The sequence below is a fragment of the Aquila chrysaetos genome, chromosome 13, assembly GCF_900496995.4.
Source record: "Aquila chrysaetos chrysaetos chromosome 13, bAquChr1.4, whole genome shotgun sequence".
Classification (NCBI taxonomy): domain Eukaryota; kingdom Metazoa; phylum Chordata; class Aves; order Accipitriformes; family Accipitridae; genus Aquila; species Aquila chrysaetos.
The window spans coordinates 28,432,778-28,452,077 of NC_044016.1; the positions used below are offsets into that span (position 1 = coordinate 28,432,778).

Here is a 19,300-nt window from a genome sequence, read left to right on the forward strand (position 1 = left end):
TATTTAGCCATAAACACTTTCAGATGGTGTTTGATTTTAAGTTGCCTAAATAACCTCAGTTTTATAGTCACAATCCATTTTTCAATTAATTTCAAAAAGCAATTTGAAAATGTTTTAAACATTGTTTTTTATAAAAAACATAAAGGTTGAATATTGTTAGAGGCACCATGGAATGTAGATAAGCTAGGTTATCTAGGAAAGCCAGGGGTTTTTTTCAGAATTAATTGGACAAATTTATTTTACCCATTTTCCCTTCACCAGTTGTGTTAAACTATTCTTCAGGAAAGATGAGAAAGATAAAAAGTTAAAAAGACTCATGTTCTCTCGTATCTATGTCAATCATTTTTTGAGTATTTCTAACCAAGCTTCAGCTTTATGTGTAGGATAGGGATGATCATAACTATACCAGTAAGGTATTTAATGTATTAGTTAATATTTGTACATCATTTTGAAGTCAATTAGTGAAGAGAAAAACCCTGATTATCTTCAGTCACATAAGCCAGCACAAAGAAGTGTCAAAGATAAAATTTAATTTAAGGATCATAAAAATAAGTTCACTGTAAAACTTCACGGGTTGTACAGTATCACACAATAGAAAGACATCCAAATGTTGAATTCATTATCCAAGAGGAAGGAAAAGTATGTTAGGCAATGTCTACACCGCAGGTTTGTAACAGTATGCAAACACCACCAATAACAGCACTCTGGCCAGATAGCCTAAAGGCACAGATAACACTGTAGCTGGAATGCCAGCAAATTTGCACTGATCCGTGCACTATTTTTTACCAAAAGTCTTTTCAGGAGGAAAAAATTATCTAGCATAGACATCCCATTTGGGTTCTGTAAAGTTTTGTGCATGCTGTTTTCTGTTGTTCCTTTAATTTGTATTTTTGGTGAAGCAGCTATGGGATTGAAATGTCAGTAGTCTATAGAGTGCTTTGATTCAAAGAAAAAGACTTAATGAAAACAACAGATAAAGAAAAGTATAGTAGACTAAGATATGAGTTAAAAAGTTAAGAGATCAAGTTATGGGAGAACCTTTTAAAACTTACGCTTACCTGGATACAAAAGCGTACACACCTGAGCTCAGAAAAATAGCTGGCCACTCTCATAAGGGCAATTTTCATTAAAAGGGCTAACAGAATTCTCTCAGGACTGATGAGACATTGATAAATCATGTCCCGCTTGGTAAAACAGACAAAAGATAACTTTTTCAGTACTTACATCAAACGTGGGTGTGCTTTGCTGGGCACTCTGATTACAGGGTTCTCTGAAGCAGTCAGTGAATGGAAGCAAAAGACCCATTGCAATAATGCGAGAACATAGTTTTTCTGCTTCTTCTTGTGGTGCATTTTCCTGCTGGCTGAAGAGCTTTTCTAGCAGAGTTCGTCCTGCCAAGGTGATGACACAGATCAATAAGAATTTGTAGCTATCTACGGGACACAAAGATTAAGGCATTACAATGTGTATTGAAAATCTCAACTATTAGAAGTAAAAATATGAAATAAAAAAAGAATTCTTGAGAAAAGTATCTGATAATAAGTCTTTAATATAAAATATTTCTATATAATAATTTGAACTGATCTGTAGCCTGATTAATCAGTAAATTGAAGAAAATATACATTGTGTTGGCTGCACTGTGGAGTAGGAACGAAAACCATGAGATGCCATTGTAGCATCAATTTCCTATTTATATTATACAATTGTTCGGATGGGAAAACCAAGATATTACCAAGAAATGAAGTAACTTTTCCAAGGGTGTCACACAAAGTTATTATAGAATCAAGTCTCCCAACTCTTGGAATGAGCCTTTGTTTTTTGAATCATAAAATCATGATAGTCTTCAAGAAATTGTGCTCTCTTTCTTTGGAGAAATTCTCAATAAAGGAATAATAACAAAAAAAACCCTGATAACTATTCTGTTTAAAATTGTATTTAATACAGCTCCAGAGCAGCAGAGTGCTCCAAAACAAAATGCAGTGCCACAAGCAGCAATTCAGAGAAGTAAAACTTCTGAAGAGTGGGGAGAGACTTATTCCTACTATAGGGCCAGATTTCATGATCAAAGTATTTTCTTTGTTATCTCACCAGAGCATGAAAGGAGGGCATATGTTATAAAGTATGTTACAGAAGATAATGCTAAAGGTTTGAAAGACTGTTATGTTGTGTGCAGTTAACCGGAGAGAGACTACAAAAATTAGTTATATACACAGGCTGTAATAAAATCTACATTGTAAGAATATTAAATTGCTTGATTAGGTTCTAAAATGTTAAAAGATGCCAAAGTTAAGATTTACAGGATATAAATAAAGAGATTAAATAGATCTACTGGAAAAGAAAAGGCAGACAGGGTAATAAATTTAATTTCGTGTTTTAGCATGAACTAGCTGTGAATACAATTTGTACCTAAATCAGTTTCTATAGTCTGTTTTTTCCACCCACTCACTGGAAACCAAAGGTGTTTTCCAGAAAAAATATATTGCATTAAGAAAGCACTTTAGTGTCATTTAAAGAAATAATAATAAAAATAATAATAATGATGATGATAATGTTAATACTTCTGTTTTTTACATACAAATGCAAGATTTCTGATTGAATGTTGATTTTATTCAAAATGTAAAATTTCCCAGGCTTTCTGAACATACTAAAAAGATTTTTCTTTTAAACATCTGGATGCAATTTAAAAAGGATATTGTAAGTGACATTTAGCCCAAAGTTTCTGTATCATTTTCATTTCATGTGGCACTACAGCCTAAAATAAACAATGCATTAAAATGTTAGAGGTTATTGCTAAGATTTTCCTCTATACATCTAAAAATCTGATAATTCTGAATTATAAACCCAAGTTTCCTAGCCTTTTATTAGATGCAATACAGTACGTTCAAGGGGATAAGCTAGGGGATAAACTTGTAAGATACACAAGTTTTGTTATGTTTGCTAATTAGTTTGCCTCTGTTCCTTGGTTTCACCACCTATAAGGTGATGCTAACAAAATTGCTTATTCAGCATATCCTTCTATTTAGCTAAAGATACAGTTCAGTTGTTAAATCTTCAAAGTTGTTAATTAATTGAAGACAGGCTTTCTTACTGACTGATATGCACTGTGATTTTTAACAACAATTTACCCACAGTTGCAGCAATGTACAGCAATCCCCTACATGAAGAAAGGCAACAGTATGAAACCATGGAAGCGAAGTGCAAATAGGGAGCTATCTGCCAACAGATGTTTTTGTGATTTTTTTGTAGTAATTTTTCTTTGGAGTTGTAGTTGCCAATGCTTAGTGGTGTTGTAAAAGACCACTAAAAGAAAACCCTATCTACTGCCCTCTTACTGTGATAAATGGATTCTCCTAGCTATAAATATAGAGGTTAAGCTATGTAAGTTTTAGAAAAAATTAAGAGTACAAGACTGGCATCACACTGGCACCAGAGCACCAATAGGTAGCATTTCTGGGGCAAAGCACATTATATTACCATAGTATCACCTTATATCACTGAGTAAGTTCAACAAGATGGAAAGTTGTCCAGTTAAATGAGAGACTGCAAGTGATGAGGATGAATGGGGAAGTCAATGCTTTACACTTATCTAAAATGCGCAGAAGAAAAAATAATAATAAAAAAATAACAGAGGAAAAGCACTTTGCACACACACAAAATAGAACTATGCAAGAAAACTATACATTTCTTCATGCTATATTAAACATTCAAATGTTATCCATGACTTTTGAATGTCAGACTTGATATATCTTTTTTTTTTTTTGTCTGGATGTTTCAACGTTTAAATAATCCTATCATGTTTAGAGTCTTCTCCTGCACATCCAGAAGCAGAATAGCCCCCTCCTTTCCTTCTGTCCCCCCCTCCCCCCACCCCGGCTTTTGCTTTAACCTAATTAACAGGGATAATATCTGTAAATGACAAAACAGGAAATGAGGCCTTTTCTTTCCCCCTTAATCCACTCACTCATTTGCTAATTTTTGTAGCACTTCTTAACAGTCTTGCTCAAGATCAAATACTTTATTCAGAATCTTGCCATTCAGTTGCAGTTTAATTTGTACAGTGGTTATTAACTATCACTATCGTTGCTTAGTGATTATTTACTATTGTCTAAACATACTTTAGCATTCAGACAATATAGAATAAGTATATATGTAAAAAAGTCATTAATGAACTTAACATAAGTAATACAGAGTACAGTAAAATATGTCATTTTGTCCCTCTGAACCTGAAGCATTCTCTCCAGTGTATTAGTAGTCTCAGAATAAATAGGGTAGTAAAAATTGTTTAATTGTATTAGCTAGCACTTTTTAACCTAAAAGAATCAATCATTTAACTCTAGTACTATTAAGCTGTCCTTTGCATCAAATATACGTTGAGTCAAAAAAATAAAGGTTCTTAACACAAAGGTAATAATGTTCAGATAAAGCTGTGCTCTAACACAGCTTGTGTGTTCCTTACAATTGCTATGGAAACCTGAGGACAGACACAGAAATTTGAATTACAGAAATACATTTTGCCAGCTCAGTTAACACATTTTACCAAATGCAAGCTGAAAAAAGTTCAATTTTCAATGCATAGAGAAATAGCTTCACTGCTAACAGCTGTGAAAAAAAAATCCCTGTAAGAACAATAAATGGGTTATATGTTCAAAGCACTTACTGGGCAGTGTATTTAGAACAGACTGTTAAGCCACTAAAGTTTTGCACCTAACCAGCTAGGGCTTATCATCAAATTGAACAGTCATTACATGTGCCAGAACCAGCCATCCCACATCAAGCATAAAACCCAGCCAAAGTTATAAAAAAGACAACACATATTTTCCTTAAAGGGGACCGAGGAGGTAAACTCTACCAAAAGAAAGTGTGTCAATACTTGAGAGCATTGCTCATTTCTGAGACAACACCACACCGTGCTGTACCACCTGACAGATGGAGTTGCTATGGCACTGTAGTTCCAGACAGGGCTGAAGTTACTTTACATGGGAGAACAACATTTGAAAGCCACCGCTTACCAAAAAGTAGTTCGACCCTTGTTAGGGGCATCTGATATTTCTCTTTCATGTACTTTCAGGTAAAAGCCACTTGTCACTACAGTAGAAACGTTCCAGCTCCAAAGTCCTCTGTGGCCTGGTGAGGCTGGTGCTGAGTCTGCCCCCACCTCACTGCTCTCTGACCTTATCTGCAGCTGAACTGGTGTCAAAGCAAGAGATGTTTGTGAAACAGCAGGGGTCACGTTTATGATTTTGATTCAGGGCAAGATGAAGGTTATATTTTTGTTTAGGTATAGCAAAAAACCTCTTTAACACTGGACTCCACAGGCTTTTAACTATTTTTGTTTGGAACCAGAAATGGTTTTCCAGCACCATGTCTATTTGCACTACACATTAAATTGACTTTGTGTCTATATGCTTGAAATTGACTGTACAGTGCTAATCCCTGAATCTATTCGTTAAACAGCAAAACCAAAACCACAGCCATATTTAATGCATAGGTTAAATTCCAGTGAACTTCAACTGCAAGATTTTGAGCCACAATTTTTCATCTTTAGTTTATAAACAAAGTGCAGCAACAATCACCTTTTTCCTCAGACACCATTAATCACCTCATATTTGTAACTTACATGAGGTAATACCTTCAATAGGTGAAGATGGTTGCAAATAACCTGGAATAATTAAATGATTAATGATTTCATAATTATTAAATGATCAGCTGATTTCTGTTACAGGGATTTAAATGCAATGGTAAAACAATTTCTCTTGGTTGCCTTTACATGCTGTGAAAATAGTAAAGAACAAAGAGCTGTCAGATCTTTTTCCCTAAAATGTTAAGTTCCCATTTTTTTATATTTTAAACAACTTTTCTTCCCAGAAATCCCAGGTCATGAAGTTCCTGAAGCCCATTCTTACATTTCCCCTAAGTATTAGTTTGGTGAGAGATGGGAAGTATACTAAGTTTTGAATTAGAGAAGAACTGCAGCTAAGTTTCAGCCTTAGATCAAATCAGTATTCTGAGGATCTTGCCAAAACCCTTCACCAAATAAGATGACTATAAACTCCTAAGTTATTTTTTAGGAGCTTAGAATGACTTATTAAATCCCAGTAAGGGTTTAAAAGACTTTTTTCTTTTCTTACAAAGGATTACACAATTAATTAACTAAAAGAATGGGAACATGAAATTAAGTTTGGAAGTAACAGGTACTCTGGCCTTCTGTGGATATTTAGTGATACTTTTGCTCAGGCTCAGCCTGGGTCTTCTGGCTCAGCTTCCAAATTCCATGTTCTCCACCTCCATACCATTTGCTGCTTCCTCCCATTCCCATGAAGATGAAGCACTATGATCTTGTCACCTCCTGTACAACCTTACAGGTCTTCATCTCATCCCCATGACCAAGACTTGAGTAACACTCTTCATCAAAACCACCTCTGTAGAACCTGTAAGCTATTTACTGCAGAATGAAAATTCACAAGTCCCAGTATGGTTTCTATTCATACTGTCTCTGTTTTTGAAAAATGCAGGTAATTGTATTCTTGAATGATCATTTTCAACTCTAGATTTACTGCAACCGTATTTATTCAAGGGCAAGGTGAAGGGAGAAAGGAAGCCTACCCCCACCAAAAGTCATTCTACAAATATTATTTCATATAATAATGAAACATTGTAAAATATTAACTGTTATATCTATTATATGCTATGCATATAATAATTTCATATAATAATCCCACTCAGTACTGGCCTAACACTGCCACAGATTCTCCCTTGGCCTGGAGAGGTGTCTGTGTGTATGTATTACACCTCCTTCCATATGGCAGCAACTGCTACAGAGCTTGGCTGTCAGTACTGATAATCTGAACCACCTTGTCTGTCATGACCTGGACTATGACTCACTTTTGATGGGAGAGGTAGCCTATTTTAGAAGGAAGCACGTCTGGTCTTTCCATTACAATTACTTTATATTCCAGGGCAACCTTTTTTCTCCTCAAGCAGACACTAAAAATAAGGACGTACTCTTTTCTGAAGTGCAGGTTTGCCTTACACTTGATTGCCTATGGAATTATTGAATGCTGAAAGCACGTTCAGTACTGTCCACAGACAAATACAGGCAAATCCTGACTCAATGAATTCACATTATAGCTCTTTTCCTGTTCAGCCTGCTTAGAAGACAAACCTTTCGAGGAGCAACAGAGTAAGCAATAAAATCCTTAAGAACTACCAATACCATAAGCATATATTTGGTTTTGCTTAATTATTGAGGGGAGGGAGAGGGACAAATGGAAGAAAGAAACAGGAGAAAACTACAGTAGTCACAGACATACTGAAAAAAACCACACGTGTGCACTGAGGCACTGCACTATAGCAGAACTTGCAATAATATTTCCCTGAGGATCATGCTGTTATAACCTCACATTTATCTTTAAAGACGTGTCTCCTATCGTTTCTCCTATCCTCCTTACACTACATTTGCAAAAGCCTGGGAGCACTGCTGTCAGTGAGCACAAGTTGAGACTAATGATCAAAATGAGTTATACTCCAAAAGCTCCCCCTTCTGCCAGTCTCCTGCGATTCTCTTTTCTAACAAACAGAGCGCTACACCACACTTTCACCATTAGCACAGCAGCTGCATCAGCAAATCTTAACCTATACAGACTAGAGGCACACTTTTCATTTTAATTTTTCCTAATGCAGAGTGAGCAGCTTCAGTGTAATACCAGTTCTGAACACCCTAGCGAGAGTCACGTCAAGGGTTAACAGTGACTCATGCACGTACTGCTTACGTCTTCAAAAGCTGAAATCGGCTTGCCTTCTTTTCCCCAGTTTACTCTTTTTTTTTTTTTTTTCTTTTCCACTTTAGTGAGATCAGAAATGCTCACACAGCAAAGATATTTCATGAGCTTTGAAGCCAGAAGTACCATAAGCTTTGCTCTATTTTTGGGAGACAGTACAGGAAAAAAAGGAAAAGGAAGAAGAGATGGACAAAATGGTGAATTTCCATTTGGCATATGTTTTCTATTAGTTTTACAAAATATAAAAAGACAATTGTAGTCTTCTTATGGTTTTTCATTTACAAAGGATTCCAATTGCAAACATAGTTCTATAAATTAAAAAAAAACCAACAGAAAACAGGGAAAAAAGAAAAGCTGATTTCTACAACATTGAAAAGTTAGAAAATATGCAATTCAGCTATCTGCTGCCTCATATCTCTAAATCATTCCTTCCTTCAAAATTTTTTCTGTCTCCTTTTCTGCATGTACTACCATCAAGGTCATGGCTAAGTCAGGCCTAAATCATCTGGCAAGGCACCTGAACTGTGCAGCACCAAACGTTCCCCAGAATGCCAAAAGAGGACAAACACGTCCGAGAGACAGAAATACTGCAAAGATTTCCATATTTGTAGATGAGCTAGTAATTGCAACTACATGTAACTTCTTAAATACTTTACAAGTTTTACTCATTCATCATATTCCCCCAAACTACACAGCAAAAGCTTGCTAAACTATTTCCTAGGGGCAAATCAATCACACTTCATTTTCACCTTTCTGCTGTTTAATGTACTTTCCTTAGTTTCAAATATACAAGGCACTGAGTGACTACTATTTCACATATAAAATTAATATTTCAAAGATCAAAAGTATTACATTTCCTTAATATTTTCCTTTCATTGCATAATCTTATCAAATTTCAAGATACTTTTTCAGCTAACCTGTACCAGTCAGCCTAGACATAACGTACGACACGTGATTGCCGAGAAAGAAGAGGTTTCCAAAGGTGCATGCGGAACCTGGGGAATGAAACAGAACTGGAAGTTGGTACTCTAGCCAACTCCCCTTCAAAGAACAAGTCCAAGTCCTGCATAAATGCATAGCCAAGTCCTGCATTTATAAATGCATAAATATAGAATTGCACTAAAAAAATAACAGATTGATTTAGTCTCTTTCTTGCCTGAAGCCTGACCTGGGAGATTACGCCCAATATTCCAGGATTAGAGACTTCATTTATTGTTCTTTTTCACTGCAGAGTTTCTAATCCCCAGCTGATTTATATTGGGAAACTGTTCCAGATCTCTTATCCTGTGAGGTTGTTTTGGCCGTTTCTTTTTTTTTTTTTTTTTTTTTTTTTTTTTTTTTTTAAAAGGGATTGAATGTTCATTGACAGATACTTTCCTAAAACCACGTGACAGTTTTCTCACAGCCTCGTTATATAAAACATGGAAACCCCACCAAACAACAGGCCTGCACACACAACATGGCTTCATAACAAAAAGAAAAAAAAATAAATTGAATCCTTCCATTATGAATAAACACAAAGTAAGTCGTAAGTCTAATTTCCAAGCAACATAAACCTTAAAAATGACAAAACTTGTCAATGTCTAGGGTTATGGTACAAATTTCTATAATTCAGTCATAAAGATATTTCCTTTTGTTTTTATTAGTGTAATAGCTAATATCTGCATTCACTGCTTGTACGTATGTTTCTAAGGGAAAAAACCACAGAGGTTATATATTGATTTCTTTATATATTTATACTGTATATTGTCATATTATATATAATATGTATTATATTAATTTATTCTTTATTTATGTAGTTATATCATGTATTTAGAACACTACTAAAGTTAGGGATGTGTGAAAATGCCCGAGAGGATTGTCCTTTCTTCTCTGATGTTCTGTCTCCAGATTTCCTGGCTCTGTTCACATGGATGGCGTGAACTGAACCCACATGCCATCCTAAATTCAGAAGTCAAAACTAGAAAGTCTGCCTAAACAAGACAATTAGGAAAAAGACATACATCAACACTATCTGGCCCTTTGCCCCCAGTTTTCTATGCGTGTCTACACACAGTTCAATGTAACTTCAATGTCAGAAATATATATTTATTAAATTCCACTGAAGAATGTATCAGCTGATGAATTGATTACATTCATAGACTCTTCAAACAACTAGAATAAAATGACCAATTATTAATTTCACATCTGTCAGTCCTGTATCTGATTATCACAGTAAACACCATGCTTTACTTTTGCCAAACTGTCTGAATCTTTTGGCATCTCAGTATCCCTCCTTTTGTATTGTCCCATCTTTTAGTACACTCCTGACTGTTAAAAATTTTCCATGAAAACTCTTGACTAGCTTTAAGTTAGAACCACAATATATCAATCCCTGTGCAACTCAAGCAATTTTTTCCCCTTATTTTAGCCCCACAATTATCACTAATTATTTAAACAGATTCCATATTATACAAGAGAGCTTGAATAGCCGTATCAGTGAGATTTCAACTCACTCAGCTAGAACAAGCAGCCCATTACGCAGTTACAGAAAGAGAATCACATAATGCTAATAGCTTCAAGTGCTCAAGACATCGCCAAAAAAGCCAGGGAACACATGTGTGTGTGCTCCCTTTTGGAAGCAAGGGCACAAGCTGCCACTGCCAAGGGAATCCTGCTGCTGCCCCCATGGCCACCACAGCACACAGGGCAAAAGTGGCACCTCATACAAATGCCACTGAAATTCTTTCAGAAATGCCCTGATGGAAAAAGCAGAGGTCTGGCAAAACTTTGACAATGGATTCCCCCCGACACACACGGACAAAAAAAAAAAAAGACAAGGAAAGACCCCAGATTTAATGAAGTAAAAAGCCACCCCAGAAAGGATGTTACAAACAGTTTTCAAAACACCCCATCTCACTCTTTATCCATAACATCCCATGGTCAATCCAAGTAGCTGTATTTTAAAAAAGCTTGTTCAACTTGTGCTGGCTGGGAGACATGGCAACACCACCAATTGCAGCATACCCAAAGTGGTCTTTTAAAAGATTACTTAACCATATGCCATACTTGCACAAATCATGCTGAAAAAAGCTGAAGCAGTCAGGTCAAAACCTGATAAATGCAGACCTTGGTCCTGATGAATGAACTCACAATGCCAGCCCAGTTCCTAAGTTTGAAATCTGTATTATAATACAAAAAGACAAAAGTTTACTGAAAATTTCACTTGGTGATGAAAAGGTCGAGTCCTGAAAACATGAATGCCAGGACAAAGGTCAGGACCCAGCTCTACTCTTGCATTAATCATGCAATAACCTTCCACAGCCTGACCAAGCCTATCACAACACTAGGTAGAAGCAGACCAAAATGAAGCTGTTCCTCTCTGGTGGAAGAGAAGAAACATGACGGTGTCCCTCATCAAAACCACTAGTCATTTTCTTCTTCAGGTAAGTGATTTTCAGTGTTGCCATTTTGTTCAGAAACCTGGATCCATTCCTTCCTACCACTCCTGCTTTGTCTAGAAAGCAGCTGTACATAAAAAGCTATCAAGGTAGTCTTATTGATCTTTGCTAAAACCATGCTGCATTTTGTTCCATTTTTCTTTACCCTTTTATCATATGCCCAATAACTAATTATATCTTATAATTTCCTCCTTCAAGATTCATTCCAAGACCTTGCTTGTTGCTGCAGTCAAAATAAGATGACTAAAATTGCCTGGATCATTTGCAATAACAACAATTTAACACTTTTTCCAAAAAGCAAGTATTCCAACTTTCCTATCACCAGAGCTTCAAAACATATTAAAATGTTTGTGATGGCCTGTGACAGTGCCTTCAGAATTCTTGCAGATTGGCAAATCTTTTAAGTATTCTGTCTCCCTAACTTGAGCATTAATCTCCTTGAAATTTTGCTTCCACAGTGACTAAGATTTTACACCTTTCTCCCACACTGAATTTTCTGATACACGACATATATATAACACGGTAAGCTGAGACAAAGTATTAAACTATGTTTTTATCCCTACCTTTCACTATATATATTTTTTGTATATATCATATAGATAGTGAAAGGTAAGACCATATCTTATATGTCATTAAATATCTTTCAGAAGCTGAAGATTTTAAATCCCCAACTATAATACAGCAGTGGTACACAGTAAAAAATACCTTTCTAAAAAGATAAACAAGATGCACCCTCCCACAACATTGTATGGCATGTCTCCTTTCACTTTGATGTCTCTTCAGATTCTAATGCAGTATTATTGCAGATTACAGAAGTATATTACTAAAGCTTTCCTAATTATAGCAGATTATGATAAAAGAGAATCTATATGTGTTTATCTACTGAATCTTTTAGGCACCATATGCATCTTTGGCAACTGTCATACTGTGTTTTCCAGGTGCTTAGGTTCCTCTCAGCAAGTATTTAATTCTGCCCATCTTTACCCTTTTAGTTTCTGTGGTGATTTGCGATGTGAAGGCAGTATTCTGTGCCAGGTTCTCACAGACTGCTGGAAAGCCACAATTCTTTCTGTCTAGCTCTTTAAAGTAAGAAGCTCCTCTGATGTCTTTTTGGGCACCTATTATTAACAGCATCTTTTGTCAGTCCAAACTGATACACACTGTTCTTTACAACCCAACTCTGTAAACCTTCTTCATTCCCAATGGTTCTACATTTCATTTAACATTTAATGCAGTCTGGCCCATCTCTGCCTTAGAAGTAAATCCAAGTATTAGCTCAAGCAGCCACAGGTCACAAAACACAACTGAACTGAACTAGCAAGCCTCTGAAGTGGGACACAAATAACAAATTTCTTTCAACCTACATTAGAGTCCCAGCTTGCCTTAGTTTTCTTTCCTCTCCAGGACCTGTGCACCCAAGCTCTGACAATCTCCTCCAACTTTAATTAACTGCTGACTTTTTAATATTTATCACAATTTACAAAAGCTTTTCTTCTTTGCATCCATAAACAGAAACTGGTAAGATGAAGAAAGTGGAAAAGCAGAAAATTAGAAATACATTCCATGAAAAAGAAAAATATATACATGCATGCCTGTATATTTGTGCAGATATATTCTTCTAGACTTCATCTGAATAAAACCTAAGCACATCTCCCTTACTGTAACTGGACCTTCATGTTCTTTCATTGATGTAATCAAATATTTCCCTCAACTATTTCTCAGCATACTGTATTGTCTTGACTCTTTGTATGACAAAATAGTGTTTAGATACACACCCTCTATTATGAAGGCAATGTTTTGGGGTTTTTTTTTGTTGTTTTTTTTTAATTTTTTAAATGAAAACCACCTTTTCTTCCTTGACTGTTAGCAGATGTTAATGTAGTTAATTATAGCATTATTGCAGCATTGACTTCTTTTGTACAGTGATTTTCTCCTTATCAGTGCAAGGAAGAGGAAAGGATAAAAGTTATTTTTCCCCAGTAAATGCTACTTACTATGTGTCTTCGAGGGACATCTGAGCCAGATCTCAGCATCGAATAAGCTCTAGAATTAAAGCTGCCTCCTGTAATTAGTTCTACAGTAAAGTTACCTACGCTTCCTCCTGATTCAAATTCACACCAGGTTCAGAGCTCTGGAGCTCCTGATAAATTTCATACAGATCCTAAGACAAAACAATTCATACTTTTACTGACAAATAAGAATGTCTCAATGATAAATCTCATTTGTGACTAGGCTTACCTGCCACTATTTAGCTTCATATGTCAAGACACCAAATAGATTAAATTCTCAAGCATTTTTGTACTTCTGTATTTATATATTTTCATTTAATTTTATGTATATTAGGATTTACTTTTACAACTGTGATGTTGTTTACACACATACACACAATCTCATAACCACTGCGTCTTATTGTTGCAAAACTGCTAACTGACTTAATGGGTTCTATCTATCATCTATGCATCTACAGATTAAAGAAGGCATGTTTTGTATTTATCTGAGAATAGAGCAAGGTTTTGCATCAGAAAACATAATCTGCTTCCTATTCATGGTCAGAAAGCCTAGCTATTTACATCAATGTGAAGGAAACTTATTCTGGACAGTAGCAATATGGAAATAAAATGAGGAATAGTCATTTTGTACTCAAGGTAACACAGACCACCTCGTCTGTCGTCCAACTTGCTTTACATGAGCTGCGATGTAGGAATGCAGGAAGTTGCTGCTGCTTAAAGGAAATAATAGTGTGACACAGCTCCTGAACCCACTTTGCTGCCTTTTCTAAAGCATTTAATGAAATGCAACCGGCCTTGTATTATCATATGAAGAGGCAGGAATGAGGTGACACAATGTAAAGTCCTCATATCCTTCCACTGCCTTCCTTTCACAGTTGCTCACTGCTTCTGCCCTATTCCCCTTGTATCAACTCACCTCATCTCCCCAAAAAATAAACTGTACGCATAAAAGTAAGTTTCCAGAAACTGTTGTATTCCACCTAGCACTACAGAATGATGCTTTTAAATGTACCTAATCATAATCATAGCCACAGTCACAGAAACACCTACACATACACACTTCACCACCACTGTTCCTTATGTAAGTTCAAATTTTGGCAGGAGCAGTTTATAAGAAATACACTTGGTCATATCCTGAGCTTGGTTAGACTACAGCGCAAACAAAATATCTTGGGTAATTAGTATTTTTGCATTTTCTGTCACCAAGATTCACATTAGAACTTGATCCCTCATATACAGGCAGCCTCAAATATTCCTACAGATGCTTTTCAATTCCAAGTTTATTTTTCTTTAGACACCACAGCATGGAGGAAAACAACTGAGGCCTGCTTCAAGAAATAGATTTTTTTTCTGCAGACGCCTATGTACAGTTCTTTTTAAGAAAATGGACAAACCACCCACCTAAGCTATTAAATAATTTATAAATATTTAAAAAAATAGTAAAGCACAGTTAGATCCAAGAAATATATACAAACTTAAATTCCACATAACTATTCCCACTGGAATAATCCACTGCTCTTTTCACAGAAATGAAATCACTGAAGCATATGATGTCCTTCAATGACCAGTTCTAGCCAGATCCCATATGTGATGGATATTACACTGGTACTGTGTCTCAGATCCAAGCAGAGCTGCATGGACCTCCAGCTACAAACTGTCCCTTTTCCTTTCCCCCTTTGCACCCCAAGAAACCAGCAGGCAATCAAGACAACACACTTCTACTCCAGACACAAATCAGACTGCCAGTCAGACCTCAGAATGGGGTTGCTGCTCAGAAAGAGGTTGCCTGAGAGATGCAGCCGCTCAACACCATGACCAAAACCTGCTACTCCCAGTGAAGATCTAGATAAAGATCAAAGCATTAATCATGAGACCTCATCAAAACAAGCCTGTGGCAGCACTGCATTCCAGTGACTTTACTCATGTTGCTCTGATTCCCATATTGCAGTGTTGGCACCCTAACATTAAAGTAACTTATCAGCACTCAGCAGTCTTTCAATAACATATTGCAGCCCATTTTCAAACAGAGTTTACTGTAGTTGGAGTGCAGTATTGCAGCCCTTTCCCCCCCCGCCTCCAGGTTTGGGTTTATAAGGCAAAAAGAGGACACTGTGTAGTACATGATCCTGTATCACATGAAGGGTTGCTGTTGGGCAGCTCCCATAGTTACAGGAGGCTGCACTACCCCGCCATCTGATAAAAGAAACATTTGTATTGCTGTTAACAAATATCATCAGTGAAACAGTAAACCGTAAGTAGTCTTAAATAACAGTTGCATGATAAACAGTCTCCTCAGGATGCCAACAAATACATATTGTGTGCATCATCACATGAATCAGAATGAAAAAAAACCCTTGGAAAAAAAAAAAACAAACCTCGAAAAAGTATCTAAGAATATGTACTTTATATCTCAGAAACAAACTTTGATCCTGTTTTTTCAAGTTTTCACATACTTATCTATACTAAGACCTTTGTATATGCCTGCAGACACTGCACTGGAACTGCAAGTGGGTGCAGATGACATTAGCACAGCACAAAAGTGAGATAAAGTGGCCTTTGTGAGGAGGCCGGCCCTCTGTGGAAATCAGAAAGTGGCCGTGAGCACACAAGCACGGGACTGACTTCAGGTTTTGTTTTATGGTAACGAGGACTTTCTGTTTGTTTGTCTCCCGTTTACAGCTAGAGCAGGACAAATATAAATCTCTGAATAGAAATTTAAAGATAAATGATCTGTTTGAAAGAGATTCATGCAGCAAGTGTGTTACAGCCAGCCAACAGAGATTAGAAAGGGCATGGGTTTGTCTGGGTCAAGTTTAATTACCAGCTAGGGCAGCTGATGGGACTCTTGCATTCAGTTTATGTAACTGACACCCTTACTAGGTCCTCTGCAATCACTGCATGTCAAATTAACGTGAGGATAGATTGATTTAATAAAAAAGAGTTTATTAGGCTCTTCCATTTCAGTTTTGTTAATGTTTGTAAACATCAGTTTCCTTTTCCCACCAAGATACTCTCTTAATGTTAGTGCAAATCCTTCATTGCCACATACTGAAGTGAGAGAGCCAACCCTATTAATTCAGTTCAGCTCTTGTCCTCCTGGGACCACAACATAAAAGCCATGGCTCCACTGTGCATCAGGTAATCTAGAACTTGTAATTACTGTCACTGCAATTTCAAATACAGCTGTCCTCATGATAAAAGAAATAGATCCGATGCCTGAATTACAAAATGCCCATAAATTTCTCTACACCATATTCCTAGCCAATGCATCAAATTTGAAATACCATACTTGACTTACTTCTATATAAAGCAAAATTAAAATATGCAAAGCCTCCACCATTCCAGCTGTTGGCTTCCATCTACATTTTACATTAAAACCGCCTTAGAAGAATTCGTATGGATCATTGTGAAAACCAAATGGCACACAGCCAAACCACAACACAGTGCAAAAGTAGGCCAGTCATCTGCATAGAACCTGCTGTCATTAAAATCAATGACTAAAGTGTTGTGGAATATTTTACTTGATTCTAGTTAGAAATGCAGAACAACACTGCAGTCATTGCACAGCAAGATGCTCTAGGCAAGAACCTGATTATTTTTTTTTTTTTAAAGACAGAAATGAGCCACTATAACGAATGTTATTTCTAAAAGCCTGATGGTAATCCCTGAATTGATGCATCTCATGCATGCAGTTAAAATACAACATTTTTCAAAAGCAGTATTCAAGTTACAAGGAAATTATTTCTGTAATTGTTACTGTGCAGACTGGTTTAAATAAAGAGGCTTTTCTGCTCTTACAGCAATGACAGCCAGTCTGTGGGAATACTAATGTGAAGTTTAATTTCCCTTTTTTATGTACACTACTTGTTATTTTTATATTCTTGATAATTTTCAGCTTGTAAACATATTTTTAGAAACAAGAATGATCAAAAAGAGATTAAGTGTTATCATGCCACTTCCCGTTCCCTCATTTCAAGCTTTTCTGCATGAACTGAAAGGTATAATTGTCCTCTGCCTGTAAAGACAGCTGGTATGTACATGCAAATGAGGGTCACCATAATTTCCATAAGAGACAGTACTACTGTTCCATTGGACATTGGTCCCTTCACAATAACAGTCTAAAGTGTTGGTGGGAAAACACAATAAAACAAAAATTATTAATAAGTAAATCAAAACCTTGTGAGGAAATGTGAAAAAGTCTGTTTCCTGGAAAACAGGTCTCTAAAAAGTAATTCCATGTTCTTGAAGTTTGCCATATAAAATTTATTTCCATCATAGCACCACCATAAAGAAGAAAGTCTAATTACTGATGATGCAATTTAAAGCTTTGCTCTCCAAGTTGTTTATAAGCTGTCAAATGTTGATAGAAAAAAAAAGTGTGCTTTTTATATGCTATAAATCTGAAAGTAGTGATCACCTCAAATTGCAAAACTTCAGATAGGGATGTCTGAAATGAAATCTAAGAAAACAGGTGGAAGGGATTTAAAACACAAAAAAAGATTCAGCTCACTTCACAGGGGGCTGGTCTCCTTCAGTGGGCTTTTTTTGTGTTAAAAACTTGAATTCTAATTTTCAAGACTGAAATGGGGACTTCTGTTCAAGACTACTGAAGAATGAAAGTATTCTTGTGATTCGAATCTGGAAAATAATGTTAATGCTTTACCCAAGTATTTCAAACTCCTGGAGTTGGCTGTTGTGCAAAAAATTAATTTCTGTTTCCAGACAGGTTCATTCACCAGTATTACTGTGACACCAAGCAGAGTAGAATGTGCACAAAGAAAGCAACTATGAATGCAAATTATTGCAAGTTACATAATTTTTAAAATCTACAGTATAAAACAAGATAGTCTTTTTATACAAAACAGTTGTTGATGGCTTAACTATTTTCTTACATGGGATTTTTAAATCATGTCATTGTTACCTTCATAAACCATACTATTTTGTTTAGTTTTCATAAAAGCACAAAAAAATTCTCACTGCACTTTTTGCAGATAGCTTGGCTACATATATGGTTACTGTGCTCATGCATCTAGAACAGACTTCTATTCCAAACAGACCTGATTATAGATTCAACTGTTCTAATCTTGTAATGGATGCTCGTAGGGCATGTTCGCTGTATTCTCTTAGTTCTACAGTTTTCTTAAGTGAAAAATAAATGGAATATGTTGCTGAGTTTCCTCTGTATACATACCTCCTATGTGGCAAAGGCCTTCTCTGTTTGTGAAAACATTAGCTTTATATAGAAACTTCAGATGAGGGGAAAAGAAAGGGTAAAAAAACCCTCAAAGTGCAGGAAAATATAACCACCTATTCACACTATTTAATTTGTAAAATCTGAATTCCTATGCCTTTGTGAGAGGATGCAAGCTGCCTAACAAGCAAGGTAAAAGAATGCTTTCCTGAATGAGTCACCTTATTTAGCCTGAGCAGCAGCCTGCCACAGCTACCAAACTGTACTGCCCCCAGTTTCCCTTCTCTTCTCCATTTTATGCTGCCTTTTCAAGTCATTAACATTTTTTTCTTCTCTTTTCCCCTTCTGAAGGGAAAATTGGTTCCTTTCTGTAGTGCTGTACATCTGTGCTTGCATGGCTTTTTCCTTTTTGCACTAAGCAAATCCTCATCACTGCCTCAGTCTAACACCAGGTGCAGCTCTCAAATATTTACAGTACATCAGAACAGTGCCTAGCACAAGAAAACCCCAAACAGGATCACAGTCACAGAAAGCTTCGCATCTGAAAGATCTATTTATGCAGAGAGCTGGTCTGCCTACAACAGTGCAGCTCTTAGCATTTTTCAACAAGAATAATTTAAGGCGTCCAGCCTTTTCTTGCAGGATTTAGACAAAGGAGAAAAGCAGAAAGAAAAACTTCAAAGAGTTATGCACTTCCTTTACTGGCAGTACTGCCAGGCTGACACCAAATAGAGAGGCTATGCTCATTAATGAAATGTGACTGTGTTTGCAAGACCAGGCCTTCGATTTTAAAACTGTCAGCACAAGTAAAGACAATAGTACATGCAAAGGACTGAATTCAAGTATTTTAAATATATTCTCAAAGACTCTCTGGGAAAAAAA

General features: G+C 36.3%; 1 protein-coding gene across 4 annotated transcripts in view; it reads right to left on the reverse strand.

The window, feature by feature from the left end:
* Positions 1–19,300, reverse strand: part of FMN2 (formin 2) — a 163,766-nt gene that overhangs the window by 142,448 nt on the left and 2,018 nt on the right. For all 4 annotated transcript variants that reach the window (XM_030035450.2, XM_030035448.1, XM_030035452.1 and 1 more), the window contains exon 2: positions 1,225–1,391. In XM_030035450.2, the coding sequence (XP_029891310.2) occupies positions 1,225–1,391 (167 nt within the window). The remainder of the gene's footprint in view (positions 1–1,224; positions 1,392–19,300) is intronic.